The following is a 24,683-nucleotide window of genomic DNA, read 5'->3' on the forward strand; positions in this document are numbered from 1 at the left end:
CACTTTTGGTTCTGCCACTGACCCTTATGAGTAGTCATTTATGTCCTCAGCTTCCATAACCATATTAGGCTGAATAATACCTATTGCACCATTGTGAGGCATACTGAGGGCTGTCCTTACTAGTAGAGCTGGGGAAAGATTCTCAGACTAAAAATTATTTGACCCAAAAAAAAGCAGGCAGGCTCAGTCAGTGGCGGGATTTACCACTGACAAAGACATCCACTCAGGGATCCATTCTTATACACAGGTACAAACAAGTTACACATCACACCTGACGCATCGAGGTACAACTCCTCTGCATGTTGGGGTGCTGCCTCTCTCCTGTTGGTTCGAACAAACCAGTCTATCCATCATATTATCCTTTTGACCCTGTCTTTTAGGATGGGTCAGCCTGTTCCTCATTATCTCTGTGGAATGTTTTTGTACTGGACTGTTCTGGTGCCATCCTGGCACATGTTTATCCTGTTAGTACTTGATACCCTTTAGATATGTGTTTAAGTCCAATTAGCAGCCTTCTTCTTGCCAACTTTTGTGAGCAGGGCCTGCCTCTGGCTCACAGCTTAACTTTGCTTTATGTTAGGCAAGTCTTGACTATTACTTTAGTTCAGGCCTTATACCGGGCCTCTGATACCAAGGTTTTGTGTTTCAGGGCCTCATCTTACTACATTCCCCTACTTTTTTGTCTTTTTATGGGGAGGATGTTTACCCATCGTCCCAGAAAACCATAATCATGGACTCCAGATAAACCAGTGGGCTAAACACTGTTATGTGGTTACCTCATTTTACCATCCTTACACTCATGCCCCACCTGTCTTTTCAGTCTGCACATTCCCTCATACGACTAATAGACAGATTTTATTATCCAATTATTTTTTAGTGCCTTATGGTGGAACTTGGAATGTTAGTCCTGGGACCATGACTGAGAAATGTAGTATTGATTGAGTGTCAGAGGCACTCCCAAATAATTAATATATGTGAATAATATGGATATGGTGTATATATTTGTAGAATATATGCTTATATATGTATAGTATGTATGTGTACATATGACACCGCCTTATATCCAAGCATAACCATGTTTTTCCAGTCTGGTGTTGTACTCTGGCCCTTTTACTTTGGTGACACAGATAGAAATACAATTGTAGTTATCACCTGTATCATCATTAGTAATAGGCTGAGTGTTTTGAAATAGTGGGATAGGCATTGTTACTGTGTTCCACAGTATTATGTATATAAGTAAAACAGAAATTTGGAGTAGTGACACTACAAATGAGGCCTTTATATATAAATGTCTTGTAATTAATTACTACCCAGTACTGTTCATTCATGTTATAGGTCACCCTTATTGCAGGTTATCACCCTCTGGTAAGCTTTGCTGGGCAGGAAACAGGAATGGCTAGCTTTTTTCTTCCTTGGATTGCATTGCCCCGTGATACACCAGTAGTTGACGTAGATCCAGCTGTTTTTATGGGTGTTGTTTTCCAGATAACCTACTGAATGGACAGTAGCCAATTTATCAGATATTGCTGTGTCAGGATGTAGTATTGGTATCCAGACACTAAGCAAGATTGTTTTGAATAACATGTGCCTTAGTTAGGATGCAGTGTCAGTAATCCAAATTATGATGGGTACTAACAGGGAATTTGTTTACCCAATTTGTAGCTACTGTGTAACTTAATTTCTTTACCAATTTGTTTTGTCCTTGCCTTCATGTTTGCTGCCATTCATTTGTTGGTTTTTACCTGTGTGTTGGTTAAGCAGTTTAGCAAAGTTATGCACATTGTAAATGTTGTATGGAAATACAGCAGTACAATGATAATACAGTAGTACAGCAGTAATACAGTTGTTTTTACACAGTAACCAAGTTGAAATTAAATGAGAGTTTATCCTGCTCCAGCTAGTGGTTTTTAGCTGATTGTTAACTTAGTTGTCCATATGTGGTAGATAGAGGTGTATATGACCAGTCTCTTATTTATAAAGCACTTCATTGTTCTTTTCTTGATGCTTGGGGGTTTCTTCACTGTATTCTGATATTTTTCTGGTGTCTTTGGTCTGTGGGATGCAACTTAAACAACTTTTGTTAGTTAACATAGTAAAGTTTTTGTTTGTTTTCTTGTTTTTGTTTTCAGAAACCCAAACTTAATACAAAATTTAACTAAGTTTCTTTACAATGTAATAGGGACAATGTAATAGGGACCGAGTCTTTTATAACACAAGCTATACTTTTGCAATTGTTGTATAGACATTCATTTTTATTTGAGGTGCATTACTAATATTTTATACTAAATGTAATGCTTAACTGCTAAAATAAATGCTCACAATCTTCTGTGCGAAGGCGTATTGCTTTTTTTTCCTGATGAACACTCTGTTTTAGCAAAAGAGTCAATAGCATAATTTTTACCAAGCTTTTTAGAGTTAATTTGCTTGTGATACCAATTTCACTCTTAACTGTTTAGAAGCACAATCTTTAACAACCACTGCTTCCCATTAACATAATAAAAGAAAAGTGTATAAAATTAAACCAACTATAAAATTAAACCAAAATAAATTTTAAATACAGGTCCATGCAAATACTTTGACAATATTAAACTTTCATGATGCTTTGTTCTGTTTAGGATCCAAAGGTGAAAACCTATTGAAAACGTGGAAACCTGTTGAAATTGTTTGGTTTGCTTTATGCCTAAATTGATATTTTTAAACATTTTTGCTATCACATTCTTATAACTATATTTAAAAGTGCAAACAAGTTTATAAAAACCCAAACAAGAAATTTACATTTTGTTAATATTATCTTTACCTTAATGTTGAGGTTTCCCCTGACATTTTTCCTTTGAATAACAAATAAAAAAAACTTAAAAAACAAAACAAAACCATGACTAATAAAAGAGAATTATTTTTGTTTGCAATTGCATTATTTGTTGAGACAGAAACATATGTACACATATTTGTAACTGAAACCTTTTTGAACTTTGCACAAAAAAATTGGTGTTGGTAATATTATGATTATACCCCATCCATGATCTTAAAATAGTGTGGTACCACATATACATATATTTTTTAAAAGGGTATAAAATTGACTTTTGTTGCAACAAAATAAAAATAATAAAAAATAGTCACATGACACACACAACACAGGACAACACACATGACATACAGGACTAATTTACAATTAAAAACAAATGGTGCCAGAATTTTCATAAGTATACCAAATAAGGCAAACAAAAATAAAAAGGGTTAAACATTTGAATAAACAAGTTATTACCTTATTTAAAACTTTTAACAAAAATTGATAGAAATATATATTAATATTTGCCAAATGTATTGTATTAATTTGGTAACAAGGAATTTTGCATTACTTTGTATTTAACACTATTTTAAAACTGTGCTATATGGAAATAAGAAAAGCCCATGTTTCAAATATTAGTGAGTGATTAGGATTAGAAGCAGAGTGCTTGGCAACCATATCTTCAAGAAAGTTAGGAATAATTCCAGCTGTTGCATTCCTGAAGGGTTAAAATAATTAATTTACTGGTTTATTTGAAGTAAAGTTTTTACCTTGTTTTCTTTTCGTTTCTTGTTTTGTTCTGTTTTCAATTGCTTTATCTTTTGGAGGTTTCTGTAAAAACTATAACTTTTAACACAGAGAAAGAGTCAAAGTGAGGAGAGGCAGGGAAAAAGGAGTATGGGATGTTGAAAAGCTACCTAGGAAGGTAGTGAGATTTGAGCCAAGAAAGATTAACTCTTAAGGTACAGGCAGTAGCAGCAAGTTTAGCAAACTGATAAAGGATATAAAAGAAAACATGCTGGTATGTAAAAATATTTGAGAAAAGAAGTTATATTTTTAGCTGAGTGCAGAGTGTGGTTCCGTGGGTCAAAGCAGTTGGGAAACCGCACCCTGGGTTTTAACCCTGGCTCTGAGATGAGAGTGGGAATAATTATCTGCTCTTGTGAAACCTGAATTTGTTCCCCCAGTGTCTGTTGCTTTTGTCTGCATGCCAAACAGATTGAAGGAGAGCCCTTTTCTTCCTGCAGTTAACTGTTTTTGGGCAACTCCATATGTTAATGCATCAATTCTAGGTGTTAACCTGCTCAATTTTAGTTTTTGACTTTGAAATTCCTTTTTATTCACTCCCCCACAATTCAGTCACAGCTCCTGTGTTGTAATGTGTCCTGTGAACTGTTCCACCTTTTCCTTCATTTGATTTACCAATTCAGTGAAAGTAATTTGTGCACTTACTTGTCCTCTTCTGACAGTCTAGGTCCTGGTTTAGGTTCTACCAGAACCTGGCTTTTATCATAAGTGGTTGCACTGCAGTGGACCCTGTTTCATCTTTTAATTTTACTAGGGCACCTTTTTCCACTTCTATCCCCATTCTTCAGGCACAGGAGAGCTACCTGAAGCCTGCTGTTTGCCACCAATATTAATAATAGGAGACGGCACATGGGTTTTTTGGTAGGTTCCTTGCAGCTGTTTCCAATGTTTTATTCTGTTCCTGGTTGTCTCTGGGCTGCTTGCCACCCTGCAAGGGAGGTGGGAGCATTCCAGGTCTGTGTAGCATCTTTTGATTCTTTTAACTCTTTCTTTGTTACTGTTACTTGCCCTGCCAATTTTGCAGTGTGCTGTTTTAACCACTTAACAGCCATGGTTATAGTTTGCACTATAGTTCTACATTTCAAGGCTACTGTCTCTGCTCTAGCCTTACAAATTACATTACATGTTTCTTCCCCATTATATTTTTTAAACTCTGTGGGGATTTGCAGGGAGGGGTTAAGGGGATTCCCTAGCTCGTGGTTTTCTGTCATGTTAGATCGTGATTCCTACAGCGGACAGCTCGCTTACTCACCAAATCAGCCGTTGGGGTCACCCACGTTTTCAGACATCTGCTCTGTTCAATGATGATAACAGTCGGCTACGTGCGTGTGTTCCCTCTGTGTGCTGCCCCAGCTCTGCGCAGATAGCTGACACAACAGACCCCGAGAGAACCGCCAATGACCACAGACTCTGATAAGGTAGGAAGTCACACACCCAGGTTTACTGCCAAACAAAATACAGTCTGTAGCTCCCCGAATCAGATGTCTATAATTCTGCTAGTATGTATGTGCTCCCTGACAATGGACGGGCTCAGTCAGTGGCGGGATTTACCACTGCCCCCTAGGTCAGACAAAGACATCCACTCAGGGATCCATTCTACAGGTACAAGCAAGTTACACATCACTCCTGACACATTGAGGTACAACCCCTCTGCGTGTTGGGGTGCTGCCTGTCTCCTGGTACATGTTGGTTCAAACAAACAAGTCTATCCATCATATTATCCTTTTGGCCCTGTCTTTTAGGATGGGTCAGCCTGTTCCTCGTTATCTCTGTGGAATGTGTTCATCTCTGTGGAATGTGTTATCTCTGTGGACTGTTCTGGTGCCATCCTGGCACATGTTTATCCTATTAGTACTTGATACCCTTTAGATATGTGTATAAGTCCAATTAGCAGCCTTCTTCTTGCCAACATTTGTGAGCAGGGCCTGCCTCTGGCTCACAGCTTAACTTTCCTTTATGTTAGCAAAGTCTTGGCCATTACTTTAGTTCACGCCTCAGGCCTCATACCGGGCCTCTGATACCAAGGTTTTGTGTTTCAGGGCCTCATCTTACTACAATAGGTAGAGCAAAGGAGCAGGAAGCTGGACCGAGGTATGAAAATAGGAATTGGGAGCAGAGGAAGATCTGGGATAAGGAGGACAGGAACTAGGTAGGGTACAAAGTGGCAGCCAGCCAGGGATTCACCTAGTTGCTCAGATAACTTCCTGGGCCTCCTGATGGCTTAAGTTGTGCATCTGAGCCAATCTGTCGGGCCAGACATCTCCCCCAATCAGGATATTTTGTGGACGGATCCCAGAGTGAGCTAAAGCTCTGCTAGTCCTCTTCTTCAGTTCCAGCGAGCTGACAGATGGCCACTGCAGTCCGAGCACTACCTGGGGACCTGTAGGCCCATGTTCATGACCTGCAAGACCTTATGCTGTTAAAGATCCATATGTCTTCCAGAAGAGGGGAGCCATCCTTTGCAAGGTTATGGTCTATGGTCTCATAACAGAGGAGCAGCAGGAGGGTCACGGCTCTGTTATTTTCTGCCTTTCCATACTCATGCTGGAGAGGCTACCTCCCAAAACGACAGCACCCCTGCCTGGGCAAGAATGCTGACTCTTTCAAGACCTCCTTGAATGCTCACATGTTCCGTGCTTTGTCTAGATGAGTTTCATTCTCACTACACTGTAGAGTGACCAGACAGCAAGTGTTAAAAATCGGGACCGGGTGGGGGGTAATAGGTGCCTATATAAGACAAAGCCCCAAATATTGGGACTATCCCTATAAAATCGGGACAAGGTCACCCTACTACACTGACATTTTGTTCATATTTTTTGCCTTTGCATAATAGGCAGAATGACACCACACAGACACCCTCCTATACCTCCCAAAAATAAAAATAAAAATAAAAAACCCATAACAAACAAATAAAACAAAAAACACCAAACCAGAGTTTGAGCCCAAAAAGGAGGTGAGCCAGAGACTCCATAAAGTCTACTAAGGACTTATAGCTACCAAGTTTCAAGCAAGACACTCAGATACTGTGATCATGGGTGAGAGTATAAAATCATAAAATAGATTTTTCTGTTCTTCTCTCTCCCCCTTTACTGGGGCACACAAAAATTGTTCCTCTGTAGAGACCCACTAAGATGCTGTGAGGATAGGCATGGAGAAAGAGGATACATCCCATAAAAGTGTGTTGTTAAATGCAAAGAAAAAGTTTTAATAAATGTACAATATAGCCATTCAAATTAGGTTAAATTAATAACACAGATTAGATATGGTGTGTTATTCACATCTAGAATTCAAATAAATTAGGTACCTTATGTCAGAGGATACAAAACAAGAAAAACTGACAAGATAATACTGAACAAGCATACCTGTGGCATTGTATAAATAACAAATAAGCCACCCATCACAGGCTTAGCGTTCTACTCATTCTGAAGCTATGTAATGATAGTGTCTCTAGACTGTGCATGCTTGCAGCTAAAACAGGCACACATTGCTGAAATGAGGGTAGATCAGTATCTTAATTTCATTTTCTCTTCTCTCCCTTTTCCAGCTGTGTCTCTAGTTTTCAGTAAATTTAATTAGTATAACACTGAAGAACTTCTAAGATGTTATCAAACTATCTTGTCTAAGGAGAACTGTACTCTCCCAGAGTCTTGGAAGTAAAAAGTATCACAGCAGTTGCTTCAAAGTTTGGTGTTATTGGGGAGGGTTTGTTGTCTAATTTGTAAGACACTTGACCAGGCTGGTTGCAAAAGAAGCAAGTCTTACAGCAGGTAATCTAAAGTGATATTATATTGGGTATTTGAATAAGGTACTAGGTGAGAGGCCTGTTGGTCTAAATAATCTAGATTTAAAAGCTGGAAAATCTTGTAAATCAATTTCTGCCAAATTTTGCAAAAAATACTTTTGATTTTTTTTCCTTTGGAATTTTGAAATTTGAAACATATCCACCAATATTACAGTCGGCAAAAATGAGGGGATGAGAGGGAAGAGGATTGTGAAAATGTAGGGTTTTTTTTCTTATTTTAGAATTTTGAAATGTCATTGAATTTTTAAAAATTTCAACCAGCTCTAGTAAAGCCTTCTCTTAACCAGGTTTTAAATAGGTCTTTATCTCAGGGCCGCCCAGAGGGGGGGGCAAGAGGGGCAATTTGCCCCAGGCCCCGGGCCCCACAGGGGCCCCCACGAGAGTTTTTCGGGGCCCCTGGAGCGGGGTCCTTCACTCGCTCCAGAGGGGACCGGAAAACTCTTGCAGGGCCGGGCCCAGGAGCTTCTTCCGCTCCCGGTCTTCACCGGCGGGGGGTCCTTGCGCTCCGGGGGGAAAGGACCCCCCACTGGCGAATTATCGCCGAAGCGGGACCCGCCGCCGAAGTTCAGCTCAGTCTTCGGCGGTAATTCAGCAGCAGGGGGGCCCTTCCGTTCTGGGACCCGCCGCCGAAGTGTCCCAAAGACCCACGGTGGGGGCCCCCCGCCGCCGAATTACCACCGAAGACCGGGCTGCACTTCAGTGGCGGGTCCCACTTCGGCGGTAATTTGGCGGCGGGGGGGGCCCGCCACGGGTCTTTGGGGCACTTTGGCGGCGGGTCCCGGAACGGAAAGGCCCCCTGCTGCCGAAGACCCCAGGCCCCCGGAATCCTCTGGGCGGCCCTGCTTTATCTGTATCATACTCCTGCCTTTCTTCTTTATAGAAGGAAATCAGAAGTTTGAAGTCTTTGTCCTTTCCTGTGCACTTACACTCTAGACCTATCCAAATCATGGCTTGAGTTTGCAGGAAAGTTGTCCGTTTTATCACCAGAGGAAACCCAGTTGGCTATCAAGCAAAGATTTTCCAACTTCAGTAGTTAGTAAAGAGGAAGAGTCTGACTTCTTGGAATTAGGAGAACAAACTTTTATGTTTCTTCTTTTGGATATTTGGCACTACAGGTTAATTCTTTTCAGGCCATTGCTGTTGAATGCTCTCTGATAATAGCTATTTCACACAGAGGTCTGTACAAATTCTAAACTAATTGCATTGGATTATTACTACAGTAAAGTGACTGAACGAGATATACTATCGCTTTAAAGCCCTGATTCTGCAAATCATTTAAGCATGAGTTTAAGTTGTCTAGAAAGCACCTAAGCACATTCTTATGTGTTTTTCTAATTAAATTCTCTGCTGTAAAGTCTACTTCAACTGTAGCAATTCTCTTCTGGATGGGCTACACTGCCCATGGTCTGCCAGTAAGGTCTGGTAGGTCTGGGTAGTGCTGGTTCTAGGGCTGAGCAGTAGCCCTGGGCACCGACTTCCTTGGGGATCCACCACACCACTGGGTGCTTCTTTTCCCCTCTCCTCTGACAGGCTGTTTTTGCTCCACTCTGATTAGCCAGCTGTTTTTGCTCTGCTCTGATTGGCCGGCCTTTGTTTTGCTCTGCTGATTGGACAGTTGTTTGGCTGTTGTGGGTTTTTGGTTTGTTTTGGGAGATTTTGGTGTTGTTGTTTTTTGCCATACCTCTGCAAGGGGGTATGTGCCAAGTACATTTTTCACCCCAGGTGGCAAAACAGCTAGGGCTGATCCTAGGTCTAGGTGCTAGAGGCAAAAACCACAGAGCCATTCTGTTCTAAGGCTGAGCTTTCTGTTACTGAATCTTAAATGAAGAATAGAACATTCCTTCCTTCACATGCTATATTATGTCATCTCAATGATTTGAGCTGAACTGTTTTGTATGTATTTTATCACAGGTCCACCAGGCCCACCTGAAGCCGTGACAATAGATGAAATCACTGACACTACAGCTCAGTTATCCTGGAGGCCAGGAGCAGATAATCACAGCCCCATTACTATGTATGTAATTCAAGCAAGGACCCCATTTTCTGTGGGATGGCAAGCAGTGAACACAGGTAAATGCAGCACTCAATAGTAACTAAAGTTGGCCATGAAAGAATTCTGTACATGTAAAAACTGATCCATCAGTACACACACATACAGAAAGAGTAATGTTAGCTATACAGCCAGAATAACTCATCTTCCAGCACAGTGATTACAACTGGTTGGGAATTTTTCACCAAAACCCTTTTTGTCTGAAAATGCCAATTCAGTGAAACTGAAACTTTTTCCAGGAACCTACCCGTTGAGATAAAACTTTTGTCAGGAAAGGTTCCTCAGGTCTGTGAGGGAGAGAGAAACAGACAGATATGCAATCCGCCACCTGCTCCAGGATAGCCAATAGCCTGGTGGTTAGGGCACTTACCTGAGATGTGGAAGACACAGGTTCAAGTTCCTGGTCTGAATCAGGAATTCTCCCCTAGGTCTCCCATGTCCTAGGTGAGTGCCCTGACCACCTGGCTATGATTAGGTGGGTCCCTCCCATTTTTCACAGAAAAACTTCAGAAAGTCTCAGGTTTGTCTCAAGATGGAACGGGAAAAATGGCTAAAATTTCAAAAAGTTTCATGGAATGGGAAAACCACTTCCTGTCCAGCTCTAACAGCGATACATTTGGTCTTTCTTAATCCTTTTCATGATTTGCCAACCTTGCTGTGGTATTACTCAATCAGTTTTTCTCATCAGTTTTTCTCAATTGTATTTTCGGGGAAAGGTTTCATTCCATTCTTTCAAATATTACACACTACTACGCCAGTAGAGTGACCAGGGGCGGCTCTACAAATTTGGCCGCCCCAAGCAGTCATGCCCGGGAGGCGCCCCCGAGCCGCGGGAGCAGCGGGCCTCCCGCGGGCATGACTGCGGAGGGTCCGCTGGTCGCGCGGCTCGGCTGGACCTCCCGCAGCTGCGGGCGGTTCACTGGTCCGGCGGCTCCGGTTGAGCTGCCGCAGGCATGCCTGCGGGAGGTCCAGCCAAGCCGCGGGACCAGCGAACCGTCCGCAGTCATGCCTGCGGGAGGTCCACTGGAGCCGCCGGCCGAGCGTCCCCTCCGCAGTCATGCCTGCGGCAGGTCCGCTGCTCCCGGGGCTCCGGTGGACCTCCCACAGGCATGACTGCGGCAGGTCCACGGCCCAGCCTGCCGCCCCCCCGGAAAAGGGCCGCCCCAGGCGGGTGCTTGCCCCGCTGGGCTCTGGAGCCGGCCCTGAGGGTGACCAGACAGCAAGTGTGAAAAATCGGGTGGGGGAAATAGGAGCCTATATAAGAAAAAGACCCCAAAATCAGGACTGTCCCTATAAAATCAGGACATCTGGTCACCCTATACGCTGGTGATGTACAACCATGACAACAACTATGGTACGGTAAAGACATCTTTCAGGTGACAGACAGTGTCATCTGGAGCACCGTCTCTTTTGGCGGAATTACTTTCTCCACTGTATATTTGCTCATTCTTAAATATGTTCATTTGATTCAGCTAATTGTTATGAAAGACACAATTTATAAAAATTGTTTCAACTGTTGTAAGCAAAAAGTTCAGAATGCTACAGTATGTATGGAAAGCCTTCTCTACACATGAACGTTGTACTGTTTTAACCAATCCCATATAGTTAAAATTATACAGCCTCCCTACAGAGAACATAATTATACTGATATAAATGTGCTTTTACTAGTATACCTATTCCTGCATGGGAAGGGAAATAAGCTATAATGCTATAAGGCACCTTCTTACCTGTGTAACTGAATCCACACTAGGGTTTGAACCAGTATATCTCTATTAGTTAAACCAATAACCACCTAAACAAAATAATCATATGGTACAAAAACTGTGTGCAGATCAGGCCTAAGTTGTGTTACCTTTTAATGAGACCCTATAAGGATACTGTGGTAATTCTGTGAGGATGAAAAGTCAATTTCCTTGATGCCTGCATATTGTTTGTATACAGCCTGCTTTGCTTCCCCATACTAAGCATTGACAAAAGAGTAAAATGGGAAGACACACTAAGGGCCCAGATTCATAGTCCTTAATCGTTCCGCTCTCAGGATGATCTTCTATTGTTTAATAGTTTCAAGACTGTGCCTATAGATCAAGAGGCTACTGTTCTTCAATGACTGAATATGTGTAATTGCTCTTACTGTCCAACTTTCGCTCTCCTAACCTGGGGGTATATTTCAGTTCCAGATATCATTGATGGCAAGACATTCACTGCAACCGTGGTGGGATTAAACCCTTGGGTTGAGTATGAATTCCGAGCAGTTGCAGCCAACCTCATTGGGATTGGGGAACCAAGCAGACCCTCAGAGAAAAGAAGAACTGAAGAAGCTCGTAAGTAGTAGAAAGGAAGCTCAATAAAGTCTTTTTATAAAAGCACCCTGCCATAAGCAGTAGGTTACCTGGAACAAGGTTAGGAAGTATTTTCTATATGACAGTTATATTATCTAGTTTCTCCTCTGCCTCATCATATAACATTTACAAAGAGCACACACAAATAGAGTAGAATAGAATTAATAGAAAAAATGAGGCCAAGATGGGCTTTAATCCATGCTTTCTAGAAGTACATGACCGGGAAGAATTCCCCCAATTCCCTCATGTCCTGTAAAGCCCAGCTGACAAAGGGCATTTGAGGAGAAGTGAATTCAGCTTCCTCTGAAGATACTGATGTGAACCAGTCTAGTAATCCCTATGTTGTCCCACATATGTGCGGAGGAAACACTCTAGAGAGTAGAGTACAGTATGATTACTTTTTTCTACAGATCGGAGGAGAGTTTCTGGTCTACTCCTCTCAGGTACATTTACACTTCGCACTCCTTATGGCGGAGTGTAGAGTACATACATTTCACACCCTTTCAGCATGGGTATGAATAGCAGCATATACTGAGGCACTGCTTGGGCAAGTAAGGATGCTCCTGATCTCTCAGGTTAGAGTACGTAATCTCTACAGCACTGTACACACCCAAGCAGTGCCTTTCCCTGAAGCGTCGTGTCCCACTGCCAGAGTCTTTCCCTGTCACAGGGAAAGGCTCTAGCAACATGGAAAGGCTCTGGCAGGGGGGAAGGTAGCCAGGAAAGGCTCTGACAGCTCCCCACTGCTGGAGCCTTTCCCCACTGCAGTGAAAGACAAGATGCTGGTGCTGCATGTGCCTCTTTCTTTCTCTGTTTAAAATGAATCAAACAGACAACCTTCACCACTAGGCTTTTGGCTACTCTGGGGTGGGTCTTTCTTGAAATTCTCACTGACACCAGTATGTTTCCATGACACATTTTGGGTTAGACAATGCAGCATTTCCACCAGAAATAATGTTTGTCAAAAAAATTTCCACCAGCGTTATTTACTGCAGCCTCTCTGGATTGTCCTCTGGGCCACAGCACTGCCCATAATCTCTGCAGCACTGTGGGCTGTATCCTCACTCCTGACAAGCAACACTCCCTGACACCTTTTAAACTAGTGCTCATTAGGAGACCCTTACAAGGCAGCCTTATAGCCGTCTCCTGCAGTGTCTGAGCCAAGGGCCCCTTTATGCGGCTCTGGCCCTTTCACCTGCCCTAAAGGTCTTGGAGCGGGGTTGGAGAGATCACCCCAGGCAATTATCACCAGGACTGTTCATTATGGGTTCAATCTTGTAGTTCTTGCTCTGTCTTAACTCAGGAAAAATTCCTACTGACTGCAGGATTTGGCTCTAAATTGAAAAGCAGGAATCAATATTGTGAAAATTAATGGACCTTGTTATATAGAAAAATAAATATTTAAAACAAGCAATTAGCAACTAGGTAGATGGATAATAGACATGCTCTTTGTCCATCTGACTGACAAAAAGCTGGAAGTATCTGTTCCCTGTGCTCCTTTGATAGTCAGGCTCATTGTCCCAAAAGGGAAAAGTCACAAGATGCCAGTGCTACATGTGCCTCTTTCTTCCTCTAGTTAAAATGAATCACACTTCTAGCTTCAAAATTAATTGCTTGTGCTTTCCATGCTACCTACTGTAACATTTCTTTTACACAGTTCCTGAAATCACCCCAGCTAATGTCAGCGGAGGTGGAGGGAGCAAGTCGGAGCTGGTCATTACCTGGGAGGTAAGTGAAGTATAAACCAATGGGAGAATTAATGCATCTGTTTTATAAGGCTGGACGATCGAGGTGCTAAAGGAGCACTCAAGGACGATAAGGCCATTGCAGAGAAACTAAATGAATTCTTTGCATCAGCCTTCATGGCTGAGGATGTGAGGGAGAGTCCCAGATCTGAGCCATTCTTTTTAGGTGACAGATCTGATGAACTCTCCCAGATTGAGGTATCATTAGAGGAGGTTTTGGAACAAATTCATAAATTAAACAGCAATAAGTCACCAGGACCATATGGTATTCACCCAAGAGTTCTGAAGGAACTCAAATGTGAAATTGCAGAACTACTAACTGTAGTCTGTAACCTTTTATTTAAATCAGTTTCTGTACCAGGTGACTGGAGGATAGCTAATGAGATGCCAATTTTTAAAAAGGGCTCCAGAGGTGATCCCGGCAATTACAGGCCTGTAAGCCTGACTTCAGTGCTGCGCAAACTGGTTGAAACTATAATTAAGAACAATATTGTCAGACATATATATGAACATAATTTGTTGAGGAAGAGTCAACATGGTTTTAGTAAAGGGAAATCATGCCTCACCAATCTACTAGAATTCTTTGAGGGGGTCAACCAAGGGGATGCAGTAGATATAGTGTACTTGGATTTTAAGAAAGCCTCTGACAAGGTCCCTTACCAAAGGCTCTTGGCAAAGTAAACTGCCACGGGATAAGAGGGAAGGTCCTCTCATGGATTGGTAATTGGTTGAAAGATAGGAAACAAAGGGTAGGTATAAATGGTCAGTTTTCAAAATGGAGAGAGGTAAATACTAGTGTCCCTCAGGGGTCTGTTCTGAGACCAATCCTATTCAACATGTTCATAAATGATCTGGAAAAAGGGGTAAACAGTGAGGTGGCAAAATTTGCAGATGATACAAAATTACTAAAGATAGTTAAAACCAAGGCCCCAGGCAGACTGCAAAGAGCTACAGAAGGATCTCTTAAAACTGGGTAACTGGGCAACAAAATGGCAGATGAAGTTTAATGTTGATAAATGCAGAGTAATGCACATTGGAAAGCATAATCCCAACTATACATATAAAATGATGGGGACAAATAAGTTTCAAGAGGCTAAATTAGCTGTTACCACTCAAGAAAGAGATCTTGGAGTCATTGTGGATAGTTCTCCAAAAATGTGCAGCGGTAGTCAAAAAAGCAAACAGAATGCTTGGAATAATTAAGGAAGGGATAGATAATATCATGTTGCCCCTATATAAATCCATGGTACGCCCAAATCTTGAATCCTGTGTGCAGATGTGGTCGCCCCATCTCAAAAAAGATATATTGGAATTGGAAAAGGTTCAGAAAAGGGCAACAAAAATTATTAGGGGTATGGAACGGCTTCCATATGAGGAGAGATTAATAAGACTGGGACTTTTCAGCTTGGAAAAGAGACGGCTAAGGGGGGATATGACAGAGGTCTATAAAATCATGACTGGTGTGAAGAAAGTAAATAAGGAGATATTATTTACTCCTTGTCATAACACAAGAACTAGGGGTCATCAAATAAAATTAATAGGCAGCAGGTTTAAAACAAATAAAAGGAAGTATTTCTTCACACAACACACATTCAACCTGTGGAACTCCTTGCCAGAGGATGTTGGGAAGGCCAAGACCATAACAGGGTTCAAAAAAGAACTAGATAAATTCATGGAGGATAGGTCCATCAATGGCTATTAACCAGCATGGGCATGGATGGTGTCCCTAGCCTCTGTTTGCCAGAAGCTGGGAATGAGCAACAGGGGATGGATCACTTGATGATTACCTGGTTCCTTTCATGCCCTGGGGCACCAGCCACTGGCCAGTGTCGGAAGACAGGATACTGGGCTAGATGGACCCTTGGTCTGACCCAGTATGGCCGTTCTTATGTAGTGTGCAGCACATGAGTGATGCTGATCTGCTCACGCCGATTCTATCCCATTGTATTTTCATTCTCCAGTGGAGATACTGCTGACTTATGCCTGTGTATGTGAGCACAAGACCACATTTATTGAAAAGGTTCCTGCCTTTCAGTCAATTGGACTAAAATCCAGCCTGTTCTTCCATGCCCATGGAAGCTCTCCAAGCAATGGAACTAATGCATGTTTGCTGTGCAAGGCGGGTGGAGCTGGCTGTGGGTGGGTGGTGCAGAATGTGTGCCCTACTGTGTGGCAGTGAGCTCAGCTCCACGATGACCCCTGCACATCAGCACGGACAATGGCAGAACACGGATGGGCTGAGCTAGGGAGTAGAGAGAGAGAAAGGATCCTCTTGTCCTCCACCCCAGGAAGCAGCTCCATAGTCTGGGGACAGGGGGTAGGATTCCTCCATTCTTGGTCCTCTACATACCTGCCCATCATCTGATCTGATTACTCAGGCCAGCCACTGCACAGAGGATTAACCTTGGTGTATAAAATAAGTTTCAAGAGGCCAAATCCTGAGAGGTGCTGATTTGCTTGGTGAGTTGTGGGTGATTAGCGCCAGGCTATTTTCGTTGTATAACAGTAAATGATCTGAAGGTGTCTCATATAGAACTTGCATTACCAGCTGATTTCAGTCTATCACAAAGCCTAGAGAAGAAGAAAACACAAATGAAAAAATCTTGAAGGCAATTGAGGATGAAACATTCGTTGTTTTGACTGCTCATATTTTCATATTGTGGTACGATGGAGTGAGTTAAACTAGCCATTAACGTCACTAGATTTGATACTGCCCACACTCAGCACCTCTTTTGAGCACCCTGGCAGCTGTGAGTCACCAGAGGTATTTTTTAAGATTATTAAAAATCTGCAAATGTGTTTTTATCCTCACTACATGGCTCAATGTGTTGAACCTTATCCTCCCTTGGACTAATTAGTTTCACTGAATCCCTTAAAGACACTCAATATACTTTTTTTTTAAAGCATTAAAGAGATGTCAAAAACATCATCCATGACTTTGAATCAGGCTTTGCAAGTATCTTAGTTTAGGCTCCTCTAAAATGATCAACACAGAGTCATTTTCTTATCTTTTTTTTTAAATCCATATAACACTGATTATGGAGCACTCATTTAAAGTAACTTTTTTTTTACTCTGATACTCAGAAAAAGCACACACGTAAGATTCATTGACTTTAGTGAGACTAAAGTACATAATTGAGTATAGGGATGCTTTTACTGACTTGGGGCTTTTACTGCTTATGTTCCTTTTCTAAGGTTAAAAATATGAAGCTAGGCAATTGCAGCATGTACAAAAGTGACTTGAAGGGGACAAATCTCTTCATCTAGATGTGATACATCATTTGCCTGCCATTCTCCATCACTTTTATGACATGCCACTCACTGCTATCTTACAGCTATTAGTATACTTCACACTATGCTCTTTGCCTGAAAACAAGCTACTTACCATGACCAGGAATTTGGAAACTGCACACAGAGTAGCCAGAGGAGCACACAAGCTAATGCCTTTGATGGTTATAAAGTCAGAGATCTGAATAGTAAATACACATGGTTGATGTCAGTTTATATAAACAATGGAGCCACATATTAACTTAGAGATGCAGATGAAAAACTGACTGAAAACAAACGGGAGCTGTTCTGCGGATTTAATTTACCTGGGATATGCTACAAAGATAGGTGCTATCACAGGGCTGTAGCCAGCCCTAAGAGAGGTAGACAGTTGTGTCTGCAGTTATGATGTGGCTCAGAATGTTTTATACAGAAATTTCTATATGAATTTGAGGAGCTGCCTTGCAGATATTTGGCAATTAGATGCTCTGGCCTAATTATTAGCTGCTCCTACTGCAGAACTACCGTTGTTTCCTGTTTTGAATGTGCCATTTATGAGGGAGTTTCTTAAAGGGACCAAACTGAGAATGGAAAACCTGCGAGAAGGAGAAATAAATCCAGGCAATACCTGACACTACTGATTATTCTGTGTATGATCTGCCCTCCTTATAGACGGTGCCTGAAGAATTACAGAACGGAGGTGGCTTTGGTTACGTGGTGGCTTTCCGACCCTTGGGCACAGTGAGCTGGATGCAGACTGTAGTAGCTTCTTCTGATGCCTCCAGATACGTGTTTCGAAATGAGAGCCTGCCGCCATTCACGCCCTATGAAGTTAAAGTGGGCGTGTACAACAATAAAGGGGAAGGTTCTTTTAGCCCCGTGACAGTTGTATATTCTGCAGAAGAAGGTACAGTAGGCTGCGCACTGCACTCCCTTCCTTTGCATTGTCTTGAAATCCGATGCATGAGGCATGCCGCTAACTGTTTTTGAAAGGGTTTAGTATCCCACGTGGACACATCCATTGATATCTAATCCTTGCTCTGATTTATTATAAATGGTGAGTCACAACTAATTCTTTTGATAGTAATTAAAATAACATTAATCACAGTGAAATCTTTCGATATTAATGGGAACGTAATACGTAATCTTGAAAGAAATTCAACTGAGATTTAACAGGAATTAATGTCCACTGATTAGAAAATGTTTCTCTTGTCCTAATACCAATACATAGTGTCCTGCTTTAAGTGCCCCCAATGACATCTGATTATTTATTACACATTGGCATAATGAATTCCTGCCTTGGCCTGATGGGTCACCATTTTAATTTGAAACATTCTTTTTGGCTGCCTAACCCCACTCTCTTCCAGTGAGAGGAGTAAATCCTGAAGCAAAGTTAAGCCTAGAACCTATACTGAGTCCTTTTTTTCCCCCAAAACTATACATATAGAACCCACCAGAGCTCCAACCAGCGTCTTTGCCAAAAGCCTTTCTGCTTCGGACATTGAAGTTTATTGGGCCTCTCCACGTGAGAATCAGAGTAAAGGAAGGATACAGGGTTATGAGGTATGAGAATAAAATGTGATATCAGGCTGGAACAGACTTAATGAGAAGATCCTAGCAATATATAATTGAAGGTCACCTAAACACTGCTTCTTACACATGCATCTGCTGGCTGACGATGACGTAAAGCAGTGCTTGCTCACTGTTTTTTCCCTTTGTACACGGGGATGTCTCTTTTTAAGGTACAAAGGAAAATATCCATGTAATCCATGGTGAAAATGGGTGGCAGTCTGTTGGGGGAGGAGGGGGAAATCTGCCTTCTCTAGGGACTTGTGGAGACCACAGTAACCCCCCAGTAAGTACTGTTCAGTGGAAAATTGAGATCTATAAATCTATCCATCTCAGAGTCCACTGAAGGTCAGAAGCACTGACCTCTGGGTTTATGAACATTTCCAGTTGTGGTCTTCTCTAAGATGGAGAGAATGGCAAAATTTACAGAGTGGAGCTGGAACATTAATACAATTCTCACTTCCAGGGTGGTGAATGGCCCTTTTCCATTAGACAGTAGTTAAGGGCATGTTATCCATAGAGATAAATTTTACATTATTAATCTCGGGATTTCACTTACTGCTGTACCATATCTATGGGGAATTAAGACACGGATAGGCTCAATATCACTGAGTTAAGTAGGTAAATGTACATATTCTGTTTTTTTTCAGGTTAAATGTTGGAGACATGAAGATAAGGAAGAAAATGCTAGAAAAATCAGGACTATTGGTAATCGAACATCTACAAAAATCACTAATCTGAAGGGCAATGCATTATATCATTTAGCTGTCAAGGCATACAACACCGCAGGGACAGGACCCTCCAGTGCTACAGTCAATGTCACTACCAAAAAGCCACGTGAGTATTCACTGTGATAGATCATGGTCTAACATTGGGATCCCAACAAGCACTTTCCTTGTTGGCATTTTCCAGGTCTCTCTCTAATTTGAAGATGCTGTGAGGTTTGTTTTTTTTCGGTAGCTATGTTCTTCCTGCAAGAGCTTTGTGGGGTTGTTGTGGTGGGTTGGTTTTTTTTAAACGCTTCTGAAATCATTACTGTGCAGGAAAGTTAAACATTCATATCATCATTAAGGGGGGCTATCTCTTCTGGTCAGACTCACCTCAAGTAAGCAACAGAGTCCCTCTTCATTTATACCACTGTGTTGTGTAAGGGTATGTCTTCACTATCGGCCAGATCGGCGGGCAGCGATCAATCCAGCGGTGATTGATTTATCGCCTCTAGTCTAGACACGATAAATCGATCCCCAAGCGCTCTCCCGTCAACGCCTGTACTCCAGTCCAGCGAGAGGTGCAAGGCAGTGTCGACGGGGGAGCGGCAGCAGTCGACTCACCGTAGTGATGACACCACGATAAGTCGATCTAAGTATGTCGACTTCCGCTAAGTTATTCACGTAGCTGAAGTTGCATAACTTAGATCCCAGTGTAGACCAGGCCTAAGACCTGCTCTGACCTGGAACACAGACCTCGGTGCAACAGCTCATTAACTTACCAGAGCCATAGGATTCTGTAGATGTTCAGCTACTATGGTGATGGAAGCCATATAAGTATTTAGATAGATTAAGCTAGAAAACATTGCTACTTAACCATATAATACTTTGTATATTTTAATATAGCACCGAGTCAACCCCCTGGAAACATCATATGGAATTCGTCTGACTCCAAGATTATACTGAACTGGGATCAAGTTAAAGCACTGGATAATGAATCAGAAGTGAAAGGATATAAAGTGGGTAACTTCTTAGCATGGGCACATAGGACTGGTTATTTATCTGTATTAACTGCCTCTTGACAGTAGGCCTGTGATGAACTCATCAGATTCTACTCCCCTGGGTTTTTCACACTGGGTTAAAGTGAACCTGTCCATGAATCCACAAAACTGAGTTTAGAGTTTGCAATAAAATCAGAACTCAAGAGTAGGGTGAACCTACGGCCCGGTTTGGCTGGAACAGTCCCTTTTTTAAGCCCTGTCCTGATCATCAGTTGGCAAGAGCAAAGGAGACAAATACTCAGTTTTGCCAAAAAAAGTGGGGTGCGACCCCTAGCGGGGCACAGAGGAACATCCTGGGACGATGTGTTGGGTGAGCGGCTCCGGCCAGGCCAGCCTCACACGGGCGGGGAGGCGGGGAGTCGCTCAGGTGAGTGGCAGGGGCCAAGGGGGGTGAGCAGTGCAGGCTGGGCCTGAGTGGGCAGGCAGCTCAGGCTGACCCCACGTGAGCCAGGACGGGGGTGAGGGCCTCGGGGCGGGGGGGTCAACAGCACAGGTCCAAGGATGAGCAGCATGGGTTGGCGGCTCGGGGCCTGGCCCTATGCAGAGGGGGTGGAGGGTTGGGCCAGCGGCTGATGCCAGCCCCATACAGAGATGGGGGCAGGCTCAGGCCAGCCCCGTGGGGAGAGAGAGGGCACTTTGGGCTAGCCCCAGGGCATTCACCTCTAGAGATTCCTATCTGTGCCAGGAAGAAAGAGATTTAAACTCTAGCCAAGTTGGAGCTCCTCTGACAGAAGTGATGAATTTTCTGGGCTGTACTAGCCAGAGCCAACACGTTCAGCCAATCAAGGGTTGTGGGCAGCTTGCACCACTGTACCCCTCCCCTTAACAGACTGGCTCCCTGGGGCCCACCAGTGGCTGAAATATGCCCACTAATTGCAGGAGACAAGTTAAAGTCCTTGCTTGATGGTTCAGCTTTGTTCATAAAGCAAAAGGAAGGAGGGCGTGAAGTCCCAGTTAGTAGCAATCTTGGTAGGGTATCAATTATAAGGAGAAAAATCTTGGGTAGAATTCAGTCCTAGATCTATTCCAAGACCTTACTTTGGCCTGAGAAAAGCAGTGATGGCAATTTTGCCAGCAAGTTACATTGAGTTTCAAGCTCTGCAAACCTTTTGCAATGGAACCTGAAACCACGGAAAATTTTACGAAGTTTCCAGTTTTGTTAGGAACATGAAACTCAAGCCAGATTCATTTACATTCATGAACCTGGGCCAAGTTTCGTGCATGTCTGTGCTGATATTAGACCAAATCTAGACCACGTTTTTGTATGGTCAAAACTTGTTTCCATCCAAACGCAGGCAAATCTCAGCAGTTTTGGCCAAGCTTCAGGTCACGTTTTTGAGTTCAAAATTCAACCAAAAGTCAGCCTGAAATGGTGGAAGAGAAGCCCTCCTGAGCTTTCCAAAGCCGTCTCATCTAGTAGTGTGTCTTTTTTGTAGCTCCTCTTTTTCTTTTTTGTTACAGTTGTACAGCCACATTATTGCACTTATATGCAGAGAGCAAAACCACTTCTTTTTTTCTGGAAATATGCTATTTTGTGGCAGGGTTTATATTCTAAATAAGTTGAATTTCCAGATCTTAGGAAAAGAAAGAAGGTAAATCAAAGAAGCAATTTATTCTGTGAAGCTGCTAGTGACACTACATCAAATACGCCAGTCCAGTTTTCTGAAGCACTATAATAAGATGTTATGACATCTCTAAATAAGCCAAAGGATTTATTTTAGTTTGATCCTTAGCAAGGACTAAGGTGATACTGAATTGGATGTCTCTGGTGCCCAGAATTGAAAAAGGAGGCTTAGGGATCTTGCTAATTTAAGGAAAATCATATTCAGCTCCTTGCATTTAACAAGTATAAATTAAGGTGATCTAATGCTACTTTAGCGAGGGAGGAACTCAGTGTTTCTGAATAAAGTTTATATGTGCCTGGTTAGCTCTTTGAATGGAAGGGTGATTTATGCCAGGCTCATCTGATCACAAGCCACGGCAGAATCACTTTTGTTTTTTATTTTCCAGTAGAAGTGCTCTTCCCTGCTACTCCCAACAACCTAGTGAATAAAGAGCCCAGCAGCAGCACCTGTTCAGACTGATTTCTGATGGTTGACCCATAAATTAGATTGCCCTTTTGCAGCACACCCGCCTGGCTAAAGCTGGCTGTGCTGGAGAGCTTCTGAAATTGCTCCAGCTGATGGGAAAATGAAGTTTAATCAAGCTGAGAGGCAGAGGTGCTCTGCCAGTTACAAGGGCCTCTGCTGAGTGTCATGTGGCTTTATGACAGGGCTACACATCAGAATTCCAACAAGAGCCGCGTTCCGCAAGCTCCCTCCATAGTTAGCCTTCAGTGCCCAGTGGCTTCACATCAGCACAAAGTGAAAAATTCACAAATGTGACTTCCTAAAGCACCCATCAGGTTCAGATCAACACGTCTGTGAAATCTGCCGGGCTTCTGATGATAATAGAAACAATTCTGTTCTCTGGGAAGGAAAAGATCAATAGTAAATCTTCAGGTTGTTATGGAGATGATCAGTTCTCTTTTCTCTCTCCCTCCCACCCCCACCCATTCTCCACTCCAATGTTTTGCAGGTTTTATACAGATGGAACAGACAGAGTAGCACATCTGTAATCGAAACTAATAAAACATCTGTCGAGCTTTCTTTGCCTTTTGATGAAGATTACATCATAGAAATAAAGCCATTTAGTGATGGAGGCGATGGCAGCAGCAGTGAACAAATCCGAATTCCAAAGATATCAAGTAAGAATGTTGTCATTGTGCTTGTGTTTCCAGACCATGGAGCATGGATTCGTAATGGATCAAGGGCCAACATTTTCGGATGGCGTCCCATTTTTTGCATACTAAAATTGAGCTGTTGGGGGCACTGTGGCCCACTTTGCATATGCAGAATATCAGCGGCAGCCACAAAGAAAGGTTTTGTGCAAGCAAAGTGGGGTGTTCAATCACAATGAAGGCGGGCTTCAAATTTGCCCAATTCCGCATGTACGCAGCGAGGTATGCTGAGAAACAATAAACCAGAGACGAGACTGAGCTATAGTGCTCATATTCAAACCTGAACTTTCCCAGAATTTATGGGCATTCAAACCCAAGGTTTTGCTTTGGCCCTTACTCAAGAATAAACTATATGCAACGGCATAGTAAAAAGGGTTCTATTTTACTGAGCGTTTCTAGACTGACACACTCAGGGTTTTTTTCATTTGTTATTACAGGTTTTGATAGTCTCTTCGATACCAATATATTGAGTCTGTTGTTTCACTGCAATCGGTGATCAGAAAGTGTCCAGTATGAAGTGCAAAAACGTATTAATTTATACTGTCGCCTTATATCAGTACTTCACTCTGTGTTGTGTGCATATATACTCATTTAGGGAAATGAGGCTTTATCTCCATGTAGAAGCTGATATTTTCCTTTTAAATAGAGAAAGGAGTAGCTATTACAATGCACTGGTCTTATAAAATGTCTGTGTTCCACCTTCCCAAGTGATTTCCATGAGTGAAGCAACAGCTGGCAAACTGATTTAATCAGGTGGGTGAGGGATTTTGTGGCCCTGGGCCAAATCCTGCCATCATAACTCAGTCAAAACTCCCACTGAAATAGGATGGCAGGATTTGATACGTACCATGGGAAAGTCAGGGGGAAAGCCCCAATCCACCTGAGATGGCTGAAATTCTCCAAGCAGGATCAGAGCTGATAGAGCAAGACACAGAGCTGAAAGTTTAGGCTGGCTATTTTTGCAGGTTCTTCAAGCCTGACCCTGGCATAAATTTGTCAGAGGAGAGGGTGTTTATGGATGTTCTGAAGGGAATTTTTAAGACTGGGTCGCTTTTGCTTGCAGTGTTTGACTAGATTTGGATTTAAATCCAGATTGGTGGTTTTACTGGGAATCTTTAATATTTCTCAGAGTTCTGGATGCACTACTCACGCTAATCCATTCTAAGGGCCTGATTTTGCCCTAATTTACAGAGTAACTCCACAGCAGTCAGGAGAGTTACAGCAGTGTAAAAGGTAATAGGCTACGATTCTGATCTTATCTATGTATATATGTACCTTCTTTATACAAACATGTCAGGAATCTAAGCATCAGTCACAGAAAATCATAAGATCAAAAGCCGGTAACACACATGCTATTTTTCTCTGATCTAAAATGGAATCACAGATTCCAAGCTGGTATAAATCAGCTAGCCACATAAGGATCTGGTCCATCATGCCATGTTGGTATGGTGTTTGGTAACTTCAACTTTGTTCTGTTCTAAAGAGATACATTCCCTAAAGTCATAGAATTTTGCATGTACCTTGAATACAAATGACTGGGGGAATTCAAGTACAATCCATAATGCAGAATGGCTAATGAAAGTAGTAGGTCCCATTAAATAAACAGAATCTAGAAGGGGAGAAGAGGTTGGTTAGGTCCAAGAAAGAGAAATTCCATCCCATCTTCCCCCTGTGTTCCTCAAACTAGGACTGGGAGATTTACAAATCTTGGGCATTCAATATGCTTGGCTAAAGTGAATTGATTTGTGTGGGAGTTTGACCAACCCTGTGCC

The 24,683-nt window shown here is 42.4% G+C and overlaps 1 protein-coding gene and 1 long non-coding RNA gene across 4 annotated transcripts in view; one reads left to right on the forward strand and one right to left on the reverse strand.

Moving 5' to 3' along the window:
* LOC123374498 overlaps positions 1 to 3,901 on the reverse strand; it is a 71,119-nt gene extending 67,218 nt beyond the window's left edge. For both annotated transcript variants that reach the window (XR_006581126.1, XR_006581124.1), the window contains exon 1: positions 3,556 to 3,901. This is a non-coding gene — a long non-coding RNA (uncharacterized LOC123374498). The remainder of the gene's footprint in view (positions 1 to 3,555) is intronic.
* Positions 1 to 24,683, forward strand: part of CNTN4 (contactin 4) — a 669,413-nt gene that overhangs the window by 642,628 nt on the left and 2,102 nt on the right. For both annotated transcript variants that reach the window (XM_045024546.1, XM_045024545.1), the window contains 8 exons: positions 9,306 to 9,464; positions 11,616 to 11,765; positions 13,441 to 13,511; positions 17,468 to 17,702; positions 18,243 to 18,358; positions 19,015 to 19,201; positions 19,978 to 20,090; positions 22,710 to 22,878. In XM_045024546.1, coding sequence (XP_044880481.1) covers positions 9,306 to 9,464; positions 11,616 to 11,765; positions 13,441 to 13,511; positions 17,468 to 17,702; positions 18,243 to 18,358; positions 19,015 to 19,201; positions 19,978 to 20,090; positions 22,710 to 22,878 — 1,200 coding nt within the window. The remainder of the gene's footprint in view (positions 1 to 9,305; positions 9,465 to 11,615; positions 11,766 to 13,440; positions 13,512 to 17,467; positions 17,703 to 18,242; positions 18,359 to 19,014; positions 19,202 to 19,977; positions 20,091 to 22,709; positions 22,879 to 24,683) is intronic.

The sequence above is a fragment of the Mauremys mutica genome, chromosome 7, assembly GCF_020497125.1.
Source record: "Mauremys mutica isolate MM-2020 ecotype Southern chromosome 7, ASM2049712v1, whole genome shotgun sequence".
Classification (NCBI taxonomy): domain Eukaryota; kingdom Metazoa; phylum Chordata; order Testudines; family Geoemydidae; genus Mauremys; species Mauremys mutica.